Source organism: Hypanus sabinus, chromosome 7 (assembly GCF_030144855.1).
Source record: "Hypanus sabinus isolate sHypSab1 chromosome 7, sHypSab1.hap1, whole genome shotgun sequence".
Lineage (NCBI taxonomy): Eukaryota > Metazoa > Chordata > Chondrichthyes > Myliobatiformes > Dasyatidae > Hypanus > Hypanus sabinus.
In genome coordinates, this window is record NC_082712.1 from 141,386,293 (window position 1) to 141,411,130 (window position 24,838).

The 24,838-nt window shown below is 39.9% G+C and overlaps 1 protein-coding gene across 1 annotated transcript in view; it reads left to right on the forward strand.

Annotated features, from left to right (window-relative positions):
• tub (TUB bipartite transcription factor) overlaps positions 1–24,838 on the forward strand; it is a 346,063-nt gene that overhangs the window by 251,079 nt on the left and 70,146 nt on the right. Inside the window, exon 3 of the mRNA XM_059975792.1 lies at positions 21,306–21,357. Coding sequence (XP_059831775.1) covers positions 21,306–21,357 — 52 coding nt within the window. The remainder of the gene's footprint in view (positions 1–21,305; positions 21,358–24,838) is intronic.

Below are 24,838 nucleotides of genomic sequence, written 5' to 3' on the forward strand. Positions count from 1 at the left end.
ACTGTGCTCCAACCTTTGAACTTATTGCTACAGATCAGAAAGAAGTGGCAATGGACAAAGCAGTGTGACGTGGCTTTTGAAAAGGTAAAGGAAATGGTGACATCAGACACTGTATTTATACATTATGATCCACATCTTCCAGTGATTGATGCTTGCCTGTGATGTCCTGCCTCATGGTATACACACAGTCACGTCACATGCTCTATGATGGAAGAGCATATTCCCAATATTCCCTCGCCACTTCAGAGAATTATGTACAGATTGATGGAGAAGCCTTGAGCGTGTAATCGAACCAGCATTTGTATGGAAGAGAGTTTACCCTCATTACTGATCACCAGTCCATTTTCAAACCACAGAAGGGCACCTCACTAACAGCAGCAGCATGAATACAGAAATTAGCTCTGTTTCTTGGAGGACATAATTACAAGATTGAATTCAAAAGGACAATTAATCATGGAAATACTGATGGATTTTCCTGTTTACCCTTGGAGAATGAAATACCTGAAAAATTTACAAAAGAGGTCACTCCTCTCACCTTAATCTCCCTAATGCAAATCGAAAGTCTCCTTATTACAGCAGAGATGACCCAAAGGGAAACCAGAAGAGACCCCACACAGTCTCAGGTCTACATGGCAACAAAAAAAATGGCTGAAATGTGCAGCAGAAACTCCAGTTCCCCCATTTTTACCAGCGCTGGGATGAACTTGCATTTGAATGAGTTTGCCTTGTGTGGGGATTGACAGTTGTGGCACCATCCAAACTGAGAGCTGAAGTGTTGTAAGAGCTACATGTGGATCATTGTGGTGTGATCAAAATGTAAGTGTTGGCCAGAAGCTTTGTCGGGTGGCCTGGGATAGGACAGATCAGCAGATCGAACAGCTTGTCATGTACTGTTGGGGATGCCAACGCGTACAGAGAGAGCAGTGCCTTTCTCTCCCTGAGAATGGTCTGCATTGTCCAGGCAGATGGTTCATGTGGATTTTGCCAGACCATTCATGGGAATAGATTTCTTAGTACTAGTGGACACAGCTACAAAATGGCCAGAAAAATTTCCCAATAGCCTCCACTACAACATCGCAAACCATCAATGTGTTGAGAAAACTCTTTTTAAGGACTGGTGCTTTAGAACACCTAGTGAGTAACAATGGATCACAAATTTTGCTGCAGAACAGTTTCAGTCATTCTTGAAAAATGAATGGAATAAAACATATTACATCTGCTCCGTACTACCCATCCACAAAAGGCTTGGTGGGAAAGTTTGTTCAGACCCTAAAGAATGCACTGCCACCAAGGTCAGTAGAACAGATTACACTGACACTGAATTCCTCCTTACATATTGCAATGTAGCACACTCCACAACCACCAAATGGGTCGTCCCTTGCACTCACGCTTGGATCTCCTCAAACCCAATCTCAGAAGGAGTATTCAAGACAAACAGCCGTGACAAATTGAGGGCTTCTTAAACAAGGAGGTTCACTCCTGGACAAGCAGTCCTGGTGAGGGACAACATTGGTGGTCAAAAGTGGGTACTTGGAAAGATTAAGTACAGAACAGGACCGGTCTCCTGCAGAGTGAAGATTGCATCTGATGTTACCTGGAGATGACACTCCGATCCGTTGAAGAGAGCAGAGTCAATCATTAGAGAAGAAAGATGTCCAGAACCGTCAATGCCACCTCCTGCAGTCCCAGAGTCAACTTCTACAACCGCCATGGAGAAGGCCCCAGAACCAGAGATTGTTTCACAGCCACAAGTCTCACATGCCAAGCGAGTAAGCCCTTTGTCAAGAAAGATGTTTATATACAAGACAAAGAAATGCTTCACAGCGATTAAATCTTTAGGCCTGAATGGGACAATTTAAAATTTACAGTGCTGTGGATGTGTATATAGTAGTTGTATACTGTGTGTGTGTGTGTGTGTGTGTGTGTGTATATATATATACACTCTAAATGACTAGAAAACTATATGTTGAATTGAATTGCATTCTATATTATGTTGTAGTTTACGGATAAGCAGGGAGGAGTGATATGTATCTAATATTTCAGTAATATTGTAAATATATTGTTTGCTAAGCATTCTTTGTTGTTAACATAACTTACATGTTATATATGAGGGTATGTAAATAGCAAACGTCATCATGCCTCCACATCATAAGTGCACGCCTCACTAAAAGTAAAGAAAAACTAAACTAAGATACATGTCTCCTGGCTCTGTGTTTTCTTTCAATTAGTTTTATGCTTTAGATTTATAAAACATAGCAATGTGTGCTATATTTGGTTAAGTAGCAATATGAGATCTCCATGCTGTGTTTGATTTTTAAAAAATAGCCAGATTTATATTGTATTTCAGTAAGGCATTATATGCATGAGTGGTACTGTATTAGATTTAAGGGTGTTTAATCTGGTAGGTACTGTATTTGATAAAAGAGTGATTATTTTATCTATTGCATTTGATTCAGGGCTTGTTTTGAGTACCCTATTAAATGTGGAAATGATTAGGTAGTATGATACTATATTTGATTAAGGGCTGATTTGTTTTCTATTCGATCTGAGGGTGATTAGCGATACTTTTTCTGTATTTGGTTTAAAGGAGGCAACTAGTTTTCTGTGTGCTTTATTAAATGATGGGAAATTGGTCTGGTTGGATCAGTATTTAATTAACAGATCTATGCCCTGTTTTCTCAGTATTATTTTTGTTTGCACAGTTATCTACTTTGCACCTTAGTTGTCTGTCTTTGTCTGTTCATGCAGTTTTTTGTAAAACTCTTTCGTATTTCTTTTTTTCCCTGTAAATGCCTGCAAGAAAATGAATATCAAGGTAGTACATACTGGCCTACAGTATATGTACTTTGATAATAAATTTACTTTCAACTTTGGATTAATTCATACAGCATTGGATCAGCCTGATTTGTGCTGTTTCGGATGATGAGGTGTTTGGTTGGATGTATGTGATTTTGAAGTGATTAGAATGATTTGTACTACAGTTAGTCAATGGCTGTTAATTTTGATTTTGGCCATGTTTGATGAAGGATTGATTAGTCTAATCTCTCCTGATTTTCAGTTAGGATGGAGTGGTCTTAACAGTTAAAGAATTGTTTGATCTGATTTATTTGATAAAGAGCATTTAGTATGATTCGTGTTCTCTTTGCTTCAGGGAATTGAGTGTCATTGGCCTGTAAACAATTCAGGGGTGACCAGCTTGCCTAGTTCTATACAATATAGAACATGAAACACTACAGCACAGTCAAGGCTCTTAAGGCCACAATGTTGTGCAGACCTTTTGACCTACTCTAGGTTAAATCTTAGCCTTCCCTCCACAAAGCCCGCCATTTTTCCTATCATCCATGTGCTTATCTAAGAGTTTCTTAAAGGTTTGTAATGAACCTGCCTTATCCACACTCTTGGCAGCGTGTTCTATGCATACACCACTCTCTGTATAAAAATGGGCCCCTGCCATTCCACCCACCCCTACATATCCTCCTCCAATCACTTTAAAATTTTGCTCCCTGGTATTAGCCATTCCTGCTCTGGGAAGTAGTGGTTGTCCACTTGATCGATGCCTCTTGTCACCTTGCACACTTCTAATAAGTCACCTCTCATCCTCCTTATGTGCTAGATGTGATTAAAGCCATTAGTTGAATTCATACTGTGTTTGATCAAGGGCTGTTCAGTCTTGTTGGTGTTCCAGATGAATTAGGGCTGATCAGTTTGATCTGTACCATCTTTGACTGAGCTGATTGACTGATTGATGCTGTTTCTGATAGGTCTCCATTGTGCTTTATTTGCTTAAGGAACAGTTATAATTATTCATGTTGTATTTTATTAAGAGTGTATTAGTTAGATTTGTCCTGCATTTGATTAAGGATTGTTCAGTCTGATTTGTTAGTTAATTGGGTGCTTTGATTTGACTTGTACTGTCTTTGATTTTGAAGTTTTGCTGATTTGTGCTGTATTTGATCAAAGGAGTATTTGTGTTAACTTCACCTTTGCTGTATTGATTAAGAAGTAGATGGTGATTATTTAAAAAGTGATTAATTTGATTTCTGTTACATTTGAAAAAGGGATGGTTCTTCTAATACTGTATGTACATTATTGGATTTGTATGTCATTTGCCTGATTTGGATTTTATTAAGAATTCTTAGTTATTTTTGTTATAATTAATTAAAGGGAGATTGATCTTATTTGTCTTTATGTGAATAATTTTTGTTTTGTTATTAATTTTTGAGGAAGGTTAGCTAGTATGATTTGTACAGTATTTGATTTAGAAGTGATGAGAGTAATCCGTGACCTATTTGATTTGAAATCTATTTGAATAAGGTGTAATTTGTCTTATTTATTGTGCTTTGGGTTAACTAGTTATTAGAATGAATTTTGTTGCTTTATTTGTTTAAGGGATGACTTGCCTGTTCATTGTGTTCTAGATGATTTGTGTTTGATCAATCTGATTTATACTGTACTTGATTGAATGGAATCAGTTTAAAGGATATTTATTCTTACTGTGCTCTATTTAAGGAGAGATTGGTCAGGTGTGCGTTATGTGATTTAATGGTGATTAGTTTGATTTATGCTTTGTGAAGACATTTATTCTAATTTATGCAGTATTTGATTAAAGAGTGAAGATTTCAATGAAGAGTGGAAAAGCACAATCTGTACTGACCATTCTGGCCATTTACCAGAACTTGGTTGGTACTATAATTGATTTAGACCTGCATATAATTTCCCTGCTGTAAATGATAAAGGATGTTTAGTCTTACTTATACTGTATTCGCTGAGGGTATGTTTAATCTGCTTTGTACTATTTTTGATTATGTAGTGATTTAGCTGAATTACTTGATTTAAAGTGAGTTATTTGACTTTTGATTAATGTCAACTCTACTTGACAAAAGATGATTTTCTGATTTGTATTGATATTAGTCAAGGATTGCTAAGTCTGATTTGCTGTATTTTATTAATCGATGATTAGTCTAACTTACACCACATTTGACAGAGGGGTGATTTTTGGTCTATTTATTCAAGGAGTCATTAGTAAGTGCTGTATTGGTTCAAGGTCTGTTTGTGCCGTACTTGATTTAGAAGGCACTGTCAAAGGGCTTTTAGGAAAGGTTGAATCTAGAAGGTTAAGTCACATGGAAATCAGGGTGAGCCAGCAAGGCAGATTCAGAATTGGCTTACTGATAGGAAAGAGAGTGTGATGGTTGGAGGTTGGTTCTCTGACTGGAGGCCCATGACTAGTGGAGTGCCCCAGAGGGTCAGTGTTGGTATTTCTGTTATTCACTATTTATGTAAATGATTTGGAATAAGGATATACATGATATAACTAGAAAATTGCTGGTGATACCAAATGAAGGGACCTTGTTAATTGTGAAGCAGGTTACAACGAATTACAAAGAAATCTTTGTCAGTCAGAGAACTGGGCTGAGGTACAGCAAATGTACTTGGATAAATGTGATACAATACATTGTGGACAGTTAAACTGGTGTAGGACTTATACAGTGAATGGCAGGTCACTGACCAGTGGTGTGGAACAGAGGGACCTGGGTGCACAAATGCATGGTCTACTGTAAGTGGCCACACAGGTAGACAGGTTGGTGAAGAAGTGTTTAGCATGCTGGCCTTCAGTAGTCAGGGGGCTGAGATTAGGAGAATGTATATTATACTTATTTAAGACCCTAAGACTTAGGAGCAGAAATAAGTCATTTAACCCATTGAGTCTGTTCCACCATTTCATCATGGCTAATTTATTATTCCTCTCATACCCACTCTCTTGCCTTCTCCCTGTAATCCTTGACATCCTGACTAATCAAGAACCTATCAACCTCCACTTTAAGCATACCTAATGACTTGGTTTACATAGCTGTCTGTGGCAATGAATTGCAGATTCACTACCCTCTGACTTAAGAATTTCTTCCTCATCTCTGCTCTAAAGGGATGCGTTGTGTCTGTGCACAACTACATATCGATTAAAGAAAAGCATGTACACAGGAGATGGCTTTAACTGATGTATTGGGGAGAGGGGTGGAGAGAGAGAGAGAGAGAGAGAGAGAGAGAGAGAGAGAGAGTGTGCATGCACAGACAATAAATCAATACATAGTGCTAAGGGTGGAAAGGGTCATTACTCTAAAAGAAATAGGTCCATACATTACACTTCCTCTCCCTTTACATTAGTGCAACATAAAACTGTATAGGTATGAAACATTCAATTTTCTTTTCATAAACCCATATTCCAAATAAACATGCTTTCACAATAACAGTCCATAACTAACTTCACAGTTCTAAAAGTTCATTCATTTGGGTGGTGCTCTGTTACTTTCAGAATAGCACCTCTGGACCTGTGGAGTGGCAGGTGTCTTGTCTAAGACAATGGTCTTGGTTTCCCATGTCACGTTGCTGTCAGTAACATGATCATCACTGAGAGGCAAGTACGGTGTCTTATTGGATGTAATCGACACAAGTGTGTTCTTCAGTTAAGCATACAGTATCTGGTCCACATAACGTCTCCATGTCTGATCTCCATCATTCTCTGTGTACATCGGTGGCCCATCAAACCCTCACACCTTAACCCTTTCATTCCCAGAATCAGTCCCGTGACATTCCTCTGGACCCTCTCCAATGCCACCTCATCTTTTCTTGGATAAGGGGCCCAACACATTGAGACTATTGTGTGCAGTTTTGATCACCCTGTTATTGGAAAGACATTGTCATGCTGAAGATGGTTCAGAAGAGACATATGAGGATGCTGCCTAGGCAAGATGGCATAAGCTATAAGGGGCTATAGGTCATGCTAGATTTTTATTGATTAGAGCGCAGGAGAATGAGGGGTGACCTCACAGATGTTTATAAAATCATAAGGGGTATGGATAATGAATAAAAACACAAAATGCTAGCAGAACTCAGCAGGCCAGACAGCATCTATGGGAGGAGGTAGTGACGACACTTCGGGCCGAAACCCTTCATCAGGAGGTCAGGTTCATTTGGACAGGTATGTGGCAGGGAGGACTTGTCACGGTTAGGGGCTGAGTAAATTCAACGGGGATTATCACCGAGTATGACGTGGTTGGTATCGATCAGTAGGTCAAAGGGCCTGTTTCCGTGCTATAATACTTTGTGACTCTTTGACTAGTGGTGTACCCTCCTGGTGAAGGGATCCGGCCCAAAACGTCGACACTACCTCCTCCCATAGATGCTGTCTGGCCTGCTGAGTTCTGCCAGCATTTTGTGTTTTTATTTATTTCCAGCATCCGCAGATTCACAGGGGTATGGATAAGTTGGACAGTTGTACTCTTTTCCCCAGAGTTAGGGAGTCCAAAACTTGAGATCATAGATACAAGAGGGGAGAGATTTAAATAAGACCTGAGACCTGTGCTAAGTGAGTGTTCTGTTTTGACTGACTGAGATGAGGTTAATGAGTATAGTACCTGGAGGAAGTGGTTGAAGTGGGAACCTTTGCAACATTTAAAAGACACTTGCACAGGTATGTGTCAGGGAGCACTTGTCAGAGTTATGGGCTGAGTAAATTCAATGGGGATTATCACCGAGTATGACGTGGTTGGTATCGATCAGTAGGTCAAAGGGCCTGTTTCCGTGCTATAATACTTTGTGACTCTTTGACTAGTGGTGTTTGATCTGCTTTGAACTGTATTTAAGTCAATAGCTTGATTTGTGCTTCATTTCATTAAAAAGCTAATTTGTGTTGATTAAGGTGTGTTTAGTCTCAGGTACTGCATTTGAAAATTTGGTAATTAGTCTCCTTTGTGCTGTGTTTCATCAGGAGGTGATTAGAGATTTTTGTACAGTACTGGGGAGAATAACTTGTTTCTCCTTCTATTAAGTGATATTTAGTCTTATTTGTTGCATTTGATTATGGATGAAGGTGCTGCTGTTTGATTAAAAACTGACTGGTCTGATTCTACCTGTATGGTATTTGAGAAAGTGTGATTAATATAAGTTGTGCTATGTTTGATTAAGAAGTTCAATTTGTTATGTGTTCAATCGTGCATGATTAGACAGACTGGTATGTGCTATTTTGGAAAAGGTAGTATTATTTGTGCAGTATTTGATGAGAGTACTGGTTTCATTTGCGCTGGGCTTATTCAGAGATATTTCGTCTGATTTCTGCTGCATTTGATTTAACTTTTCTTGTGCTGTATTTGCTCAAAGCATATTTAGTCTCCTTTTAGTTGTATTTGATTAAGGGAACAAATATTTTGATTTCTACCGTATTTGGTTAGGGGCTGAATTGTTTGCCTTGTGCTAAAGTTGTTTAGCCTGATTTGTGCTGTATTTGGGAGTAATAAAAACAGAAGGTGGCAGAAACACTGCAGGGAGTAAATGAGGATATGGGGAGAGGGTGGCTTTTGTGGTTTGTAAGCTGTGCTTCAGGAACATTGTCATTTGATACAAATCAAGTCTGTTTATTTTAAAATAAAACACATGTTGAGAGTCAAAAATTCATAAGGAAAAGTCTGAACACCCACTTTATAACTAAGGTGAAGGACTATCCTGTTAAATGGAGGTGCAAGAGGCTGCAGATACTGGAATCTAGAGCAACGGGCAAGATGCTGGAGGAGTTCAGCTGGTCAGGCAGCATCTGTGGAGGCAAATGGAGAGTCAACATTGATTATCTATTTCCCTTTACAGATGTCTGACTTGCTGAGTCCTCCCAGCATCTTGATGGTTATTATTCCATTGCAAAAATGATTACCTCATGTAAGGTGATGAATCTGAATTGTGTTGTATTTAATTTATCCATTACTTGTTTAAATTACCAATGCACAGACATCTAGTAGTTACAGCAATCAAGGAATACAACTCATTGAGTTCCATACAAAAGTGCCATTTAGGGCCACTCAACTTAAAATATTCAGGATGTGCTCCAACTAGCAAGGGACACTTAACCGAGAACTTATCTATTGAGCAATGTGCTTAATAGTAGTCAATTCAGGCATGATGTCATGTGTCTCTTGTTTATTTATGGAAGGTAAGTCACCTTGTCATTGTGGAGAGGAGCTTGTCAGTTCCTGACATCCCAAGAGTGATGTTGTCTGGGGTTCAGCTCCTGATAGAGTCTCCCATGCTGGCAAGACCAAGGGGGAGATTCCAGACAAACAGCAATCCAACCAAGACCTCAACAGTAGAGCTGACAGAACACAACAGCAGTGAAGGGTCCCCAGTTGTCTTGCACGCTATACCACTGGACGCTGACCTGACTTGTCAAGGACCATGTCGTGGTTGCTCATGAATCAGCCTCCCGATGCTAAACAATGTCACAAGCAGGTGTTCCCCATCAAGGGAATCCACTCTAGTGTCCCGGATTCACCAACAGACAAACCCTTAGGAGAACATCATACTCAACATGAGAGATCGAAGAAAAGGAAAACTTAAGCACTAACTGTAATCTGGAACTCCTGCCAATATCCACCCCCCAAACTAAAAGCTGCGGAAGCTTAGTTGAATTAAAGGTTCAAAACTGAAGTGGATCAATTTGTGAAAGGCGACAGTACCAATGGTGACAAAATTAGATGGAGCTAATGATTTGATTACCCATCATCTAATTAAATGGGAGAATAGCCAAGAGGGATTAAAAGTTAGATCAATGTTACCATCCTGAATGAGTATAAATATAATTGTATGTTTTGCACAAGACTGTGTTTGTAATTCTTTGCCCTTAAGCTTTCTATTAATATCAATTAGGTCAGATTTTCAGTATAAAATTGTCAACAAATTAACAAAATACAAATACCCAGCAGAGGATACCTTAATCATGTTAGCATTGATTGTCATTACAGCTTACAGAACAGCTAATGATAAGTCAATAACTTCTTTCTTATTTCAGCCCATCAGCAGTTAAATCTAGAAAGTAAATAAAATATTGTGCATTTTATGACTATAATTTAAAAGTAATTTCCTTTTGCAATTAGAACTCTAAATGGCAAACAACATAATAAGGAGCTTGCATCAAAATGCTTTCAGCAGTGTGACAGTTCAGAGAAACACACTTACTAGGCAGAATATTTCAAGTAATGAGGATGAGTCATTGCATTGTAGCAGGAAAATTGTAAATTAATTTGTTATCCATGTCAGTAGCTCTGACAGGCCTGGAATGCAGTGTAGCAATAAATTGCACTGTATGATTGTGTAGCATTCCACTTGCAGTGCAGTGGAGACACAAAAACATATTCACAAATAATAAATCATAGTTATATCCTTTTAAAGTGTGGATAGATATATTCCTAAATGTAACCATAAGTCCATTTCCATTCAACAGTGAGTTATAGATGACCTCTGTTGTGAGAACTTGACAATTAAAACACATGTAATGAAGATTGAGTATGATATGACTTTTGACATGAGGTGATCCAAATGTTAGAAGTCATTGATGGGTTTAGCCTCTCCCCTCTGCTTTCAAAGCAGGAAGCATAGTAAGTAATGCTGTGTACTAAAGGGAGCCATGGGGAAACAAGACAAAAGGGAGATGAAGGAAGGCTGATTGATGTAGAGTCAGGGCCAGCAGCTAAGAGTAGTGGAAGAACTATTGCAGAAGAAAAGCAGCAGTTTTAGGCCCTGGGCCAGATGGAAAAGGTCAGAGTGTTAGGGGCGGGCTAGCTCAGCTCACTGCTTCACAATATTTACTTGGCTCTGCATTGAACTGTGGGTCTTAGACTCTCTTTGTGGCCTTCAGTTCAGAACGCTGTTTGCCTGTGGTTATTGAATATGTGATTTGTTTATTTTTTTCTTCTGCTCATTGGGTGTTCAAGGGTCTTACGGGTTCTTTTGTGCTTCTTTGTCTCGTGGCTGCCTGCTCGGATACAAATGTCAAGGTTGTATAATGTATACATACTTTGATAATAAATGTACTTTGAACTTGGAGTCTGTGGGATAGGGAAGGGATATCAATGCCAGGTGCGAGAATTTCTTTGGTTTCTTACTGAGGCTCTGAGCACCCCAACTACTCTTGGCCAAAAGGAAAGAAAAATGTCTTTCTGAACTTTTTAAGCTCTTGCTGTAGCTTTCAGCAAATGCAGGTTTGCCACACTGCTCCCCACTCACTTTGACAGCAGATCATGACTTAATGACATCACTGGAGCCCAACGTGCAGACTTAAAGACAACTCTGACAATCTTGGACGGGAGTCCTTACCACTAGCTGTTGTAAATTTTGGTCAATCAGTGCAGAGTGACCATGAAGTGCATACAGTCCCATGCAGTTTTAATTGTTTCCCGACTGCAAAAAAAGCAAAATAAAAACCATTAATTCTCAGATTAAAAAAGGTTAATGCTTCTTATTTATGCCATCATGTACAGAAATGGCATCTCATGAAGTAAAGGTTGCGAGAACTCGTTCTAGGTCCTCACATATGTTGTTGAGCTGGACCAGGCATCTCTAGTTGTGATTCTCACAATACTGTTTTAATTTTTCTATCCTATTGAGTACAGACAAATAAAGTCATCTATCCTTGATACTGACAGCAAATGATGAAAATGTCATGACCTCCATCCATTGCTGACTTGCATTAGAACAAGGAGTCCATCATTCACAATGTATACATAATGGAAGACATCTCCAATGGGACATTGATCCTAATTTAACTGACGTCCCCACATTGATGTTAATGTGCTACTTTTTGAAGACTGTTCAGTAGTAAAACCTGCCAATCACTACAGCACTATTGTTGAATGAAGGCATAACATCCCCATGATTAAAATGCAATGTAAAGTTAATCAAGAAACCTGTGAAATGATGGAATTTTTAAAAGCTTAGAATCTTCCTCTTTTACATCAGAGTCGACACTACAAAGTTCTCTATCCTGAGCCAGGACAGATCTGAGATCGTATCCGAGTGGTGGGCAGAGATTCCTGTGTGCTCTACTGGGGAATCCCAGCATGATGGCATCTGGTGCAACGGCAGATCAAAGTGACAAAGCTCTATAAGAATTGTAACTGCTTTTGACAACATGTGGATGTGGTCCATGATAGACAATGCAACAACTTGAAAACTGGCTGACTCTATCCCTCATTATGCTTTTCATTTTGGCAGTTTCTTTAAATCATCCTGCTAAATTGCTAAATTTTAACTGCCGTCTTAAATTGTTGTGACCCGCTTGGAGATAATCTCTTCTTCCTTTTAATTTTTCCTCGGATTTCATTCTTCCTTTCAGGAGACACCGGATTGCTTGGAGGGAGAGATGGGGGGGGGGGCACCCTCCTGAGAAGATACTGAATTACTTGGTGGAAAGAGAGTTTAAAAGAAGTGAATGGGTCAGTCGGAGACATTGGATTGCACATAATTAGGCTTTTGGAAAGGACAGTGTAAAAAAAAAGTGAAGTTAAGCAGCCATTGTATGAAGGGGCCAGTGTCGGAGTGGAGAGTTGAGGCTTTGGTGAGGAGAGGCTAGGGTGTAGGTATTTTTTTTCATTATTTATTATTTATTTGTTTGTTATTGCACATTTAGAGCAGTGGGGCTGCCAGACAAGGTTCTGGAATGCTCCTCTTGCTGAATGTGGGAAGGCAGAGAAACCTCCAGTGTCCCTGACAACTACACCTGCAAGAAGTCCACCCAGCTGCAGCTTCTAACAGACCATGCTAAGGATTTGGAGCTGGAACTGGATGAACTCTGGTTCTTTCGGGAGGCTGATGGGTTGATAGACAGGATATAAAGGGAGGTAATTACATCCAGGGTGCAGGATACAGGTAACTGGGTGACCATCAGGAGGGAGAGAGAGATAGACAGCCTGTGCAGAGTACCCTGTGGCTGTTCTCCTCAACAGCTGTTGGGAGGAATGATCTAGCAGAGGAAATTCACAGAAAGGAAATGGGGAAGAAGAGGTGAGCCATAGTGATAGGGGATTCATTGGTTAGGGGAACAGAAAGAAAGTTCTGTGCATGAGATTAAGATTTCCATATGATTTTGTGCCTCCCAGGGGCTAGAGTCAGTGATATCTCGAATCTAGTTAAGTGGGAGGATGAGCAGCCAGAGGTCATTATCCATGTCGGTAGCAATGTGGGATGGATGACGAGGTCCTGCAAAGTGAATTCAGGAAGTTAGGTGCTAAGTTAAAGGGCAGGATCTCCAGGATTGTGATCTCAGGATTGGTACCTGTACTACGTGCGAGTGAGGCCAGAAGTAGAAAGACCATAAAGTGTAACACGTGGCTAAGGAATTAATGCAGAAAGGTGGGCTTCTGATTTTTGGATCATTGAACTCTCTACTAGGAAAGGTGGGACCTGTACAGAAGAGATGGTTTGCACCTGAACTGGAGGGAGTCTACTATCCTAGCAGGAAGGTTTCCTAGTGCTCCAACTAGAGTTGCAGAGGATAGAAACCAGAGTGCCAAAACCAATGTGGAGTGGTTGTGGAGAAAGCTGTTGTTAAGCCTACATACAAAGTCAAGAATTGAAAGTTTGAACCTGGTGGGACTAATGTTCTGAATTGTCTAGATTTTAATGCAAGTACTGTAGGAAAGCTGAACGAGCTTAGGGCATGGTTCAATACATGGAATTATGACATTGTAGCCATAAGTGGGACTTGGTTACAGGAGTGATAGTACGAGCCGCTCAATATTTCAGAGTTCCATTGTTTTAGACATTATAGAATGGGAAGGATTAAAGGGAGAGGGTTGCATTGGTAGTCAGGGGAAAAAATCTGGACAGACTAGAGAGTTTGTCTGGTGAGGCTTTATGAGTACAACTGAAAAATAAGAAAGATATTCCAATCACAAACAAGAGAAAATCTGCAAATGCTGGAAATCCAAGCAACAAACACAAAATGCTGGAGGAACTCAGCAGGAACACTACTGAGTTCCTCCAGCATTTTGTGTCTGTTGCTAGAATAAGAAAGGTATGACCATATAAATAGGATTATATTACAGATCACCCAACTGTCCGTGGGATTTAGAGGAGCATTTTTATTAGAGAGACTGCTGACTGTTGCAAGAAACATAAGGTTGTGAATGCTGGTGATTTTAACTTTCAATATATTATCAGAATCAGAACCAGGTTTGTGAATCAGACGTGTGACGTGAAATTTGTTAACTTAGCAGTAGCAGTTCAATGCAATACATAATATAGAAGATACATAAATAAATAAATTGCAGTATATGTATATTAAATAGATCTAAAAAGTGCAAAAAACAGAAATACTGTATATTAAAAAATGTGAGGTAGTGTCCAAGGGGTCAATGTCTATTTAGGAATCGGATGGCAGAGGGGAAAAAGCTGTTCCTGTATCTGGAACTCCCAAACTGTAAAAGGGCTGGATAGAAAAAAGATTGTCAAATGTATTCAGGAATGTTTCCTAAGTCAGTACAATGAAGTCCCACCTTGAGAGAGTGTAATATTAGATCTCCTATTAGGGAATGAGACAGGCCAGGAGACAGAAGTTTGTGTAGAGGTACACTATGCATCTAGAGATCATAATGCCATTAGTTTCAAGATAATTCTGGATAGGTCTGATCCTTGGGTTGAGATTCAAAATTAGAGAAAGGATAATTTTGATGGTATCAGGAGGGATCTGGCAAGTGTGGATTGGGACAAGTTGTTTTCTAGTAGGAATACAGAGTTTGTATGTTCCTGTCAGAATAAAAGGCAATAACAGGTTTAGGGAACCTTGGTTTTCAAAAGATACGAAAGCCCTGGTTAAGAAAGGAAATGGGGAAGAAGAGGTGAGCCATAGTGATAGGAGGTGCATAGGAGGCATTTGCAGGCAGGAGCAAATGAGGTACTTAAGGAATATAAGAAATGCAAGGGAACACTTAAGTAGGAAATCAGGAGACATGAGGTTGCTCTAGGAGACAAGGTGAAGGAAAATCACAAGGGTTTCTACAGATATATTAAGAGCAAAAGGATATCAAGAGACAGAATTCATCTTCTGGAAGATCAGAGTGATAATCTATGCATGGAACCAAAAGAGATGGGAAGGACATAAATGGATTTTTTGCATCCATATTTACTCAGGAAGTGGACACAGTCTGTAGATGTGAGGCAAAGCAGCAGTGAGCTCATGGACCACTTTCAGATTACAGAGGAGCAGGTGCTCACTGCTTGAAGTAAATTAGGGTGGATAAATCCCCAGATCCTGACAATGTATTCTCTCAAACCCTGTGCAGAAATTGCAGATCCCTAGTGGAGATACTTAAACAATCTTTCACCACAAGTGAGGAATTGAAGGATAGCTAAGGTTGTATCGTTGTTTAAGAAAGCCTCTAAGAATAAGCCAGGAAATTGTCTATGTGGACTATAGCAGAACCTTTGACAAGGTCTCACGTCGAATGTAGGTCAAAAAGGTTCAGTTGCTTGTCATTCAAAATGAAATACTAAACAGAATTAGACATTAGCTTCATGGAAGAAAACAGAAAGTGGTTGTAGATAGTTGCCTCTCTGACTGGAAGTCTGTGACTAGTGGAGTGCCACAGGGATCGGTGCTGGGTCGATTGTTGTTTGTCATCAATATCAAAGAATTGGATTATAACATGGTAAACTAGATCAGCAAATTTGCAGATGACACCTAGATTGGTGGTGTCGTGGGCAGTGAAGAAGACTAGCAAAGCTTACGGTGGGATCTGGATCGGCCACTGAGATAGGGTGAAGAATAGCAGATTGAACTTAATACAGACAGATGTGAGCTGTTGCACTTAGGGAAGACCAACCATGGTGGGTCATGCATGGTGAGCAGCAGGACATTGAGGAGTGCAGGAGGATCTTGGAACACAGATCCATTATTTTTTGAAAGTGGTGTCGCAGGTATTTCAGGTCGTAAAGAAAGCTTTTGACACATTGGCCTTCATAAATCAAAGTACTGAGTGCAGTTGATGGGATGTTATGTTTAAGTTGTATAAGATGTTGGTGAGGCCTAATTTGGAGTATTGTGCCCAGTTTTGGTCACCTACCTACAGGAAAGGTGGAAATAAAATTGAAAGAGTGCAGCAATAATTTATGAGTATGTTGCCAGGATTTAAGGACCTGAGTTATAGGGAAAGGTTGAATATTCCCTAGAACATAGAAGATCGATGGGAGATTTGATAGAGGTATACAAAATTATGAGGGGTAGATAAGTTAAATGCATGAAGGTTTTCTGCCACCGAAGTTATGTGAGACTAGAACTAGAGGTCATGGGTTAAGGGTAGAAGGTGAAATGTTTGAACGCAACACAAGGGGGAGCTTCTTTACTCGGGAGGTGGTGAGAGTGTGGAAGGAATTGCCAGTGGAAGTGGTGGATGCGGGTTCGATTTCAACAGTTGGATGGGAGGGTTATGGGGCGGTCTGTGGTCTGTGTACATGTTGATGTAACTAGGCAGGTAATAGTTTAGGACAGATTAGGGGCACAGGAGCCTTTTTCTCTGCTCTAGTATTCGATGGCTATGATTCTATGAATAGTTTCCATTTTCAATTTTAGAAGAAACTGTATCCCGAGCCTTTTTTTTCTTATGTAGAAGCTCTTCCACTGAAAATTGTTGATGGAACAGCTTATGAAGTTACGAGCTTATGAAATTGATTTATACAATACAAAGCAGTAACTGTTCCAACCTAACATTCATTCTACGTGCAGAGCCTAACATCTCTTACTAAGTTTGCTTTAGTGTCTTACTTTCATTACAAGAATGAAGGTTTAATTACCATAAATTCAGACAATGCACAGAATAGGAGAGCATTGAAACTATTCTGATAAGAAGGTATATGCTCCTGAGCTTTCCCATTGGAAAATCCATCCACTGAAATTAGAGCATTGTCAGTGAATGCTTTAATGTAGAAGCTGCCTCATTCAGCATGGGAATGCAACATAGGAATGAACAGAAATTTCAATATACCATGAGATATCATTTTCTCCTTACATAGATAATTGGTTTGACTGGTCGTAGAGATGAGTGCTCATTGTTTTTCATGTTAGAATGTGCTGATCATGGATAAAGATAATAAATGAAATAGACTTGACATAGTCAATTATTTTCTATTTAAACTGAGCTGAAATTGTGTTCTTATTGAAAATGGTTGTAACTTCCTTTAGTGTATTGACATAGACAAATACTAACTTTTGACCTTGATGCTTTGCTCAAGAGTAATAGAAAGCTCCAAAAACAGATGCTTGAAACCTGAAATAAATACAGAAAATGCTATAACAATTGACAATTACTTTCTTAACAGGGCAGTTGTTTACCCTAAAGAAGTTCGTTCATTAACACTGCATGCAATTTGTCATTAATGTCTCCTGTGATTCAATGCTGAATTGCTTGAGGTTGGCCTGGGATCTAGGAAGAATCCAGAACATTGAACTTTACAGACTAGAAACAGGCCCTTTAGCCCACAATATATGTGTCAAACATGATGCTGAACTGAACTAAACTAATTCCCTTCTGCCTGTACATGATCCATATATCTCCATTCCCTGCATATCCATGAGTCGAACAGCCTATTCAATGTCATTGTTCTGTTTCCACTACTACACTTTTTCTTCCATAGACAAGCCAATTCTGAATCTACTGCCAAATCACCATGGATTGGCCTACTATGAGGGATCTTGCCAAATTCTTTACTAAAATCCAAGTAACCAACATTCATTGTCCTTATCAATTTTACTTTTACTTTACTTTATTACATTTGTCACACCCTCAAAAAGCTTAATCAAAATTGTAAGACATGACCTGCCTCGCACAATGCCAACGCTGCGTGTCCGTAATCAGGCTATGTTATTCCAAATGCACCACAAATCCTCTCTAATATTTTATATGCCGCTGATGTGAGGCTCATCAATTCATTGTTTCCTGGATAATCGATTTTTCCCTTTCTTGAAAATAAGAACAACATTACTACTTTCTGGCCCTTTGAGACCTCTCCTGTTGCTAGTGAGAATACAAAGTTCTTTGTCAAGAGCTCTGCCCATTGAGTTAACTTCTTAACCTTCAAACACTTCCTTCAGCAGTGAAATAAAACACGAGTTCATCACAAACTATCATTCACATTTTTTTCCCAATGAACTATCTGGAAAGCAAATTAGGAGGAAATGACGCCAGTCTATCTGCTTATAACCATATTAATAAAATGCAGTAGATAAGAAAGACATTGAGGGATATGGACCTATTAAGAACAAATAGGGTGTGTGTAGATAGCCGTAAGGGTCAGCATGGATGACATTGTCCAAAACAGCTCATTTCCATAAGACCACAAGGTCATAAGATATAGTAGCAGAATCAGACCGTTTGGCTAATCATTACATCATGGCTGATCCAATTTTTCTCTCAGCCTCAGTCTTCTGCCATGTCCCCATATCCCTTCATGCCCAGACCAATCAAGAATCTTAAATATTCATAGGTTTGGTCTCCACAGCTGCCTGTGGCAATGAATTCTAAAGATTTACCACTCTATGACTAAATAAATTCCTCATCTCTATTCTAAAAGGGCATCCCTCAAATCTGAGGCTGTGTCCTCTGGTTTTAGACTCTTCTACCATAGGAAATGTCCTCTTTACATCCATGTTTACAAGGCCTTTCACTGCTCGATAGGTTTCAATTAGGTCACCCCTCATTCTTCTGAACTCTAGTGAATACCAGTGCCACCAAACACTCTTCATATGACTAGCCATTCAATTCTGGAATCATTTTAGTGAATGTCCTTTGAGCCCTCTGTAGTTTTAGCACATCATTTCTAAGATAAGGGGCCCAAAACTGCCCACAATCCTCCAGGTATAATCTTCCCTGTAATACCTTGGGTTTGTGGCTTGTTAAGCAGCTTCATGTGTGGCACCTTGTCAAAGGCCTTCTGAAAATCCAAGGAAACAACATCAATGGATTTTCTTTTGTCTATTCTGCTTGTTATTTCTTCAAAGAGTTCCAACAGATTTGTCACGCAATATTTTCCCTTGAGGAAACCATGCTGACTATAGCCTATTTTATCAAGTGCCTCCAAGTACCCTAAGCCCACATCCTTGGTAACCAGCTCCAACATCTTCCCAACCACTGAGATTAGACTAACTCGCCTATAGTTTCCTTTCTTCTGCCTCTGTCCCTTCTTGAAGAGTGGAGTGACATTTGCAATTTTTCAGTTGTCTGGAACCGTTCCAGAATCCAGTGATTCTTGAAAGATCATTACTAATGCCTCCACAATCTCTTCAGCCATCTCGTTCAGAACCCTGGTGTATACACCATCTGGTCCAGGTGACTTACCTACTTTCAGGCATTTCAGTTTCCGAAGAACCTTCTCTCTAATAATGGTTATCTTCACACACTTCATGACCCCTGACACCTGGGGCTTCCATTATACTGCTGGTGTCTTCCACAGTGAAGACTGATGCAAAATATGTATTCAGTTTGTCTACCATTTCTTTGTCCCCCATTACTACCTCTCCAGCATCATTTTCCAGTGGTCTAATATCCACTCTCACCCCTCTTTTACATTTTATGTATCTGAAGAAACTTTTAGTATCCTCTAATATTATTGGCTAGCTTATTTTCGTATTCCATCTTAACCTTCTTAATGATGTTTTTAGTTGTCTTCTGTTGGTTCTTAAAAGCTTCCCAATTATAGTAATGTCCCACTAATTTTTGCTCTGTTATATGCCCTCTCTTTGGCTTTTATATTAGCTTTGACTTCTTTTGTTAGCCATGGTCGTGTCATCTTGCCTTTAGAATTTGTCTTCCTCTTTGGAATGTCCTACGTCTTCCAAATTGTTTCCAGAAATTCCAGCCATTGTTGCTCTGCCATCATCCCTGCTAGTGTTCTTTTCCAATCAAATCTAGCCAACTGCTCTTACATGCCTCTATAATTGCCTTTACTCCACTATAATACTGATAGATCTGACTTCAACTTCTCCTTATCAAATTTCGGGATGAATTTGATTGTATTGTGATCACTTACCTCTATGGGTTCTTTTACGTTAAGCTCTCTAATCCATTTTGGTTCATTGCACAACATCTAGTTCATAATATCAGATCCCCTAGTGGGTTCAACCACGAGCTGCTCTAAAAAGCCAGCTTGTAGGCAATCTAGAAATTCCCCCCTCCTGGAATTCAGCACCAAACTGATTTTCCCAATCTATCTGCATACTGAAATCCCCTATGACTACTGTAACATTGCCCTTTTGGCATGCATTTTCTATCTCCCTCTGTAATTTATAAGCCAATTGTTTGGAGGGTCTGTATACAATTGCCATCAGGATCTTTTTACCCTTACAGTTCCTTAGCTCTATCCACAATGATTCAATGGCTTCTGACCCTATGTCACCTCCTTCTAATGATTTGATTTCATTCTGTATCAACAAAGCAACACCACCCCTTCAGCCTTCCTGTCTGTTCTTCAATACAACGTGTATCCTTGGACATTAAGCTCCCAGATATACACCTCCAGCCATGATTCAATGATGCCTATAACATCACACATGCCAATCTGCAACTGTGCTACAAGGTTATCTACCTTATTCCATATACTGCGTACTTTCAAATAATTTCAGTCCTGTATTCACCCTTTCAATCTTGTCCACCTTTTACTTTGCAACTCAACCTGATGACTGCATTTTTGCCCTATCAACAACCTCTCCTCACTGCACAATACCTCTGTTTGTAAACCAGCTGCCTCATCTTCCACACTCTCATCTGTTTTTCCTCCAATACCTCTTGCATTGAAATATACGCAGCTCAGGACTCTAGTCACACCATGCTCAACCTTTTGATTCCTAACTTTGTCTGCGGTCTTACCAATATCTGCATCCACAACCTCTCCACGAACTGTTCTGACAGTCTGGTTCCCATGTCCCCCACAACCCAAGTTTAAACCCCACCGTGTAGCATTAACAAACCTTTCTGTTAGGATATTCGTCCCCCTCCAGTTCAGGTGCAAACTGTCCCTTCTGTACAGGCCCCACCTTCCCTGGAATAGAGACCAATGATCCAAAACCGTATGACCTCCCTCCTACACTAAATCCTTAACCACATATTAAATTGTATAATCTTCCTAGTTCTGGACTCACTAGCACGTGGCATGGGTAGCAAACCTGAGATCACAATCTTGGCGGTCCTGCCCTTTAATTTAGCTCCTAGCTCCCTATTCAGAACCTCGTCACTCATCCTTTCCATTTCATTGGTACCTACATGGACCACAACTTCTGGCTGTTCACCCTCTGTGCTATTTTTTACTACCTAATTCTAGTTGAAATGTAAAAAGAAATGCAGAGAGAAAATGTAGAAAGAAGAGTAGGGCTAATACAGCAGCTTGTTATAAGCTGCACAGTAACAATGGTTTTACAAGTTTATTTTTGGAATAGATGCACAAAGTGCAATGTCAATTTCGAGTAGACATATTTTGATTACTTGTACTTTTTACCCTCACAGTGTACTGGATGATGAAGGTAGTAACCTGCGACAACAGAAGCTTGACAAACAGGTAAAATATTTACATACCATACATAACGGTGTTTGTTTTCTTTTTCCCTTCGAAATCTATCTGGTTTTGAGTCAATCGGTGGCTAATTTGTAATACACCATCTGTTGGCCAATGTTATACTCTTCAAAATTATTTGCAAAACAAAGTAAGAGGCTGCAAATCTAAACATTAAATACTGTTGGGCAACATGTTGGACTCAACATGTTGGGCAGCATTTGCAGTCAGAACACCCAAGGAAGTGTTCCAGTTACTGAAGCATTACCTTCTCTATGCTTTCCACAGATACTGCACAACCTACAGTGTATTTCTGTTATTGTGTTTGTTTTAAAGGTGTTAATATCTGCTGTAAACATCCACAAAACATTTTATAGATATTCATGCACTAATGCCTTTTCCAATTTCAGGCTTTTCCTTCCACTCTCTGTTATTTTATCAGGGGCATTAACTTGCTGAAATTGTTCCAAGGTATTTCACCGATGGGTTATTTCAAATATCCCTGCAGAAGTCAACTTTTCTATTGGATTTCAATGTTAGGTAATTCTCCAACCTTATACACATCAAGTATTGTACCAAGTCAAGCATAGTTTTGGCAATTTGAAGAATCTTATCAATAATTACTTGTGTCTATTTTACTGCTAATCTCCTTTCAACCACTGCAGTGTAGTTCATGGCCACTGGTCATCACTAATATTTTCATACAGGAACCCAGGCAAAGAATTGACAAAGTGCTCACTGCTAAGCTCAGAATCAGCTTTATCATCACTGTTGTTTTGCAGCAGTAGTACAGTGCAAAGACATAAGATAATTATAAATTACAAAATAGACAGTACAAACAAAAAAAAACAATTTTGTTTTCATGAGTTCATGGGTCATTCAGAAATCTGATTCTGGGGGTGGGGGAAAAGCTGTCTTTGAATAATTGAATGTGGGCCCTCAGGCTCCTCACCTCCCTCCTGATGGCAGAGGGCATGACTCTATGCTCAGGGTTCTTCATGATGGATGCCAATTTGTTGAGGTGCCGAATGTTGAAGGTGTCCTCGGTAGTGTGGAGCTGACTAAGCCGACAACCATTTGCATCCTCCTGTGATCCTGTTACTTGGAGTCACCATACCATGTCAGAGTGCTCACCACTGTATGTCTATAAAAATTTGCAAGCATCTTTGGCAACATACCAAATCTCCTCAAACTCTTAACAAAGTAGAGCTGCTGATATGCCCTCTACATGATTGCATCATTGTGCTGGGCCCAGAATTAAGTCCAAGATGTTGACATCCAATAACTTAAAGCTGCTCACCTTTTCCACCAACACACACAAAATACTGGTGGAACACAGCAGGTCAGGACGAAGGTTCTCGGCCTGAAACGTCAACGGTGCTTCTCTTTATAGATGCTGCCTGGCCTGCTGTGTTCCATCAGCATTTTGTGTGTGTTGTTTGAATTTCCAGCATCTGCAGATTTCCTCGTGTTTGCACCTTTTCCACCATTGACCCTTCATTGAAGACTGGTGAGTATTCTCCTGACTTTCCCTTTCTAAAGTCCACAATCAACATCTTGCTGATGTTGCGGGCAGTGTTTTGTCAATACACCACTCAAGCCAACTTGTACTATCTCATTCCTGCACACCTCGTTGCCAACTAAGATTTTGCCAACAGCCGTGGTGTAATTGGTGCATTTACAGTTAATGTTTGAGCTGTGTTTATCCACACTGTTAGGAGTATATACAGAGTGAAACAGTGGGTTAAGAACGCATCCTTGATGTGCATCTGTGTTGATTGTCAGCAAGAAGAACATGTTATTACTGATTCATACTGGTTGTGGTCCCTTGATGAGGAAGTCAAGGATCCAGGTTGCAGAAGGAGGTATAGAAGCCCAAGTTTAGAAATAAACAGCAGCCTGACATATGCTTTTCTGTTGTCTAGGTGTTCCAAGCAGATGAAAGAACCAATGAGATTATGTCTGTTGTGGTGGTAGGTGAATTGTGGTGGGCCCAGGTCCATGCTCAAGCAGAAGTTAATTCTAACTATAACCAACCTCTCAGATCACCTCATTATGGTAGAGCTGCTGAGGGAGCTTACCCTTCACTTCTGAGGCACCAGTATCATTGCCATCCTTTTGAAGCAGGTGCGCATCTCAGAGCAAAACAGTGAGAGGCTGAATACAGTTAGTTGGCACAGTTTTCTGTACTTGGCCAGGTACACTTTCCCTTTTACAAGCAAGCAATTCCAGCTCGCCAACAGATTTTGTTTACGCACTCTTTTCTGAGAGCTGTGGTCAACCAAAGCTGGAATCCATTTCTGCAGCACACACACAGGTTGAACCTGGGACCTTACTAGTCTGAATGATTCAGATATCTGCTTATGGAAACCTTAGGACATATAGTCCACAACAGGACTGATACCAGAAATACCTTTGCATTAGGAAGAGGACCATATGAAAATAATAGAAAACCACCTAATTTACATATGCTAACCAAGATAAGGAGGAATTTTGCAATGCTTCTGTGTGTATTTGAATGGTGCCATAAAGATACAACTGTAGTGGTTTGTGCTGCATGTCCTCTCTGTGGCTCATAATCCATTGAAAAAAAGCCTCTTATTCCCACTGCCCTTCAATTAGCCTACAAGGTGACATCTATTCTAATGATGCAATGGATTTTGACAGAATGAAAACTACGTGACTACTCAAGGATTAACTGGCAGTGATATACACATTGCCCTATGCACAGTCACCCAGTGTGGCCATTGAGAAAATAGATTTTGTTTTGTTGCAATGCATATCGTATCCATGCAGTGAGATGTGCGTTGTCAATGCCATCCTGCATCGCAGGGACCCTGGCAATGCTCATAAATATTGCCAGAGAAATAAAATGCAACCAGGGCTTTTGTCTAACAATTCTATGCCTCTAATACTAAGAACTAGCTCCATTGATTCTGCTCTTTAACTCTCTGTGGTTCTCTACTCTATTGCTCTCAATGAAGGGGTGGGGCAGGAGCTAGCAAGTGGATCCAGAAGAGGAGGTGAGCAGAGGTGATAGGCATATGGAGGAGGGAAGGTTGGAAATGAAGACAGAAGCTGTGAGGTGACTGTTGGAGGCAGCAAAGCATTGAAAATGATGGAATCTGAGAGGAAAGAAAGGTGGTGAAAGAGCTAACATTTCATGTCCATGACCTTTAATCAGAATTGGAAATTGAAAAATGAAGCATTTATTTTCAGTTGCAGAAAGGAATGCAGGAATTGAACTGTTCTGGGACCCCTACTTTTCGTGATTTTTATAAATGACCTGGATGAGGAAGTGGAGGGATGGGTTAGTACATTTGCTGATGACACAAAGGTTGGGGGTGTTGTGGATAGTGTGGAGGGCTATCAGAGGTTACAATGGGACATCAATAGGATGCAAACCTGGGCTGAGAAGTGGCATATGGAGTTCAACCCAGGTAAGTGTGAGGTGGTTCATTTTGGTAGGTCAAATATGATGGCAGAA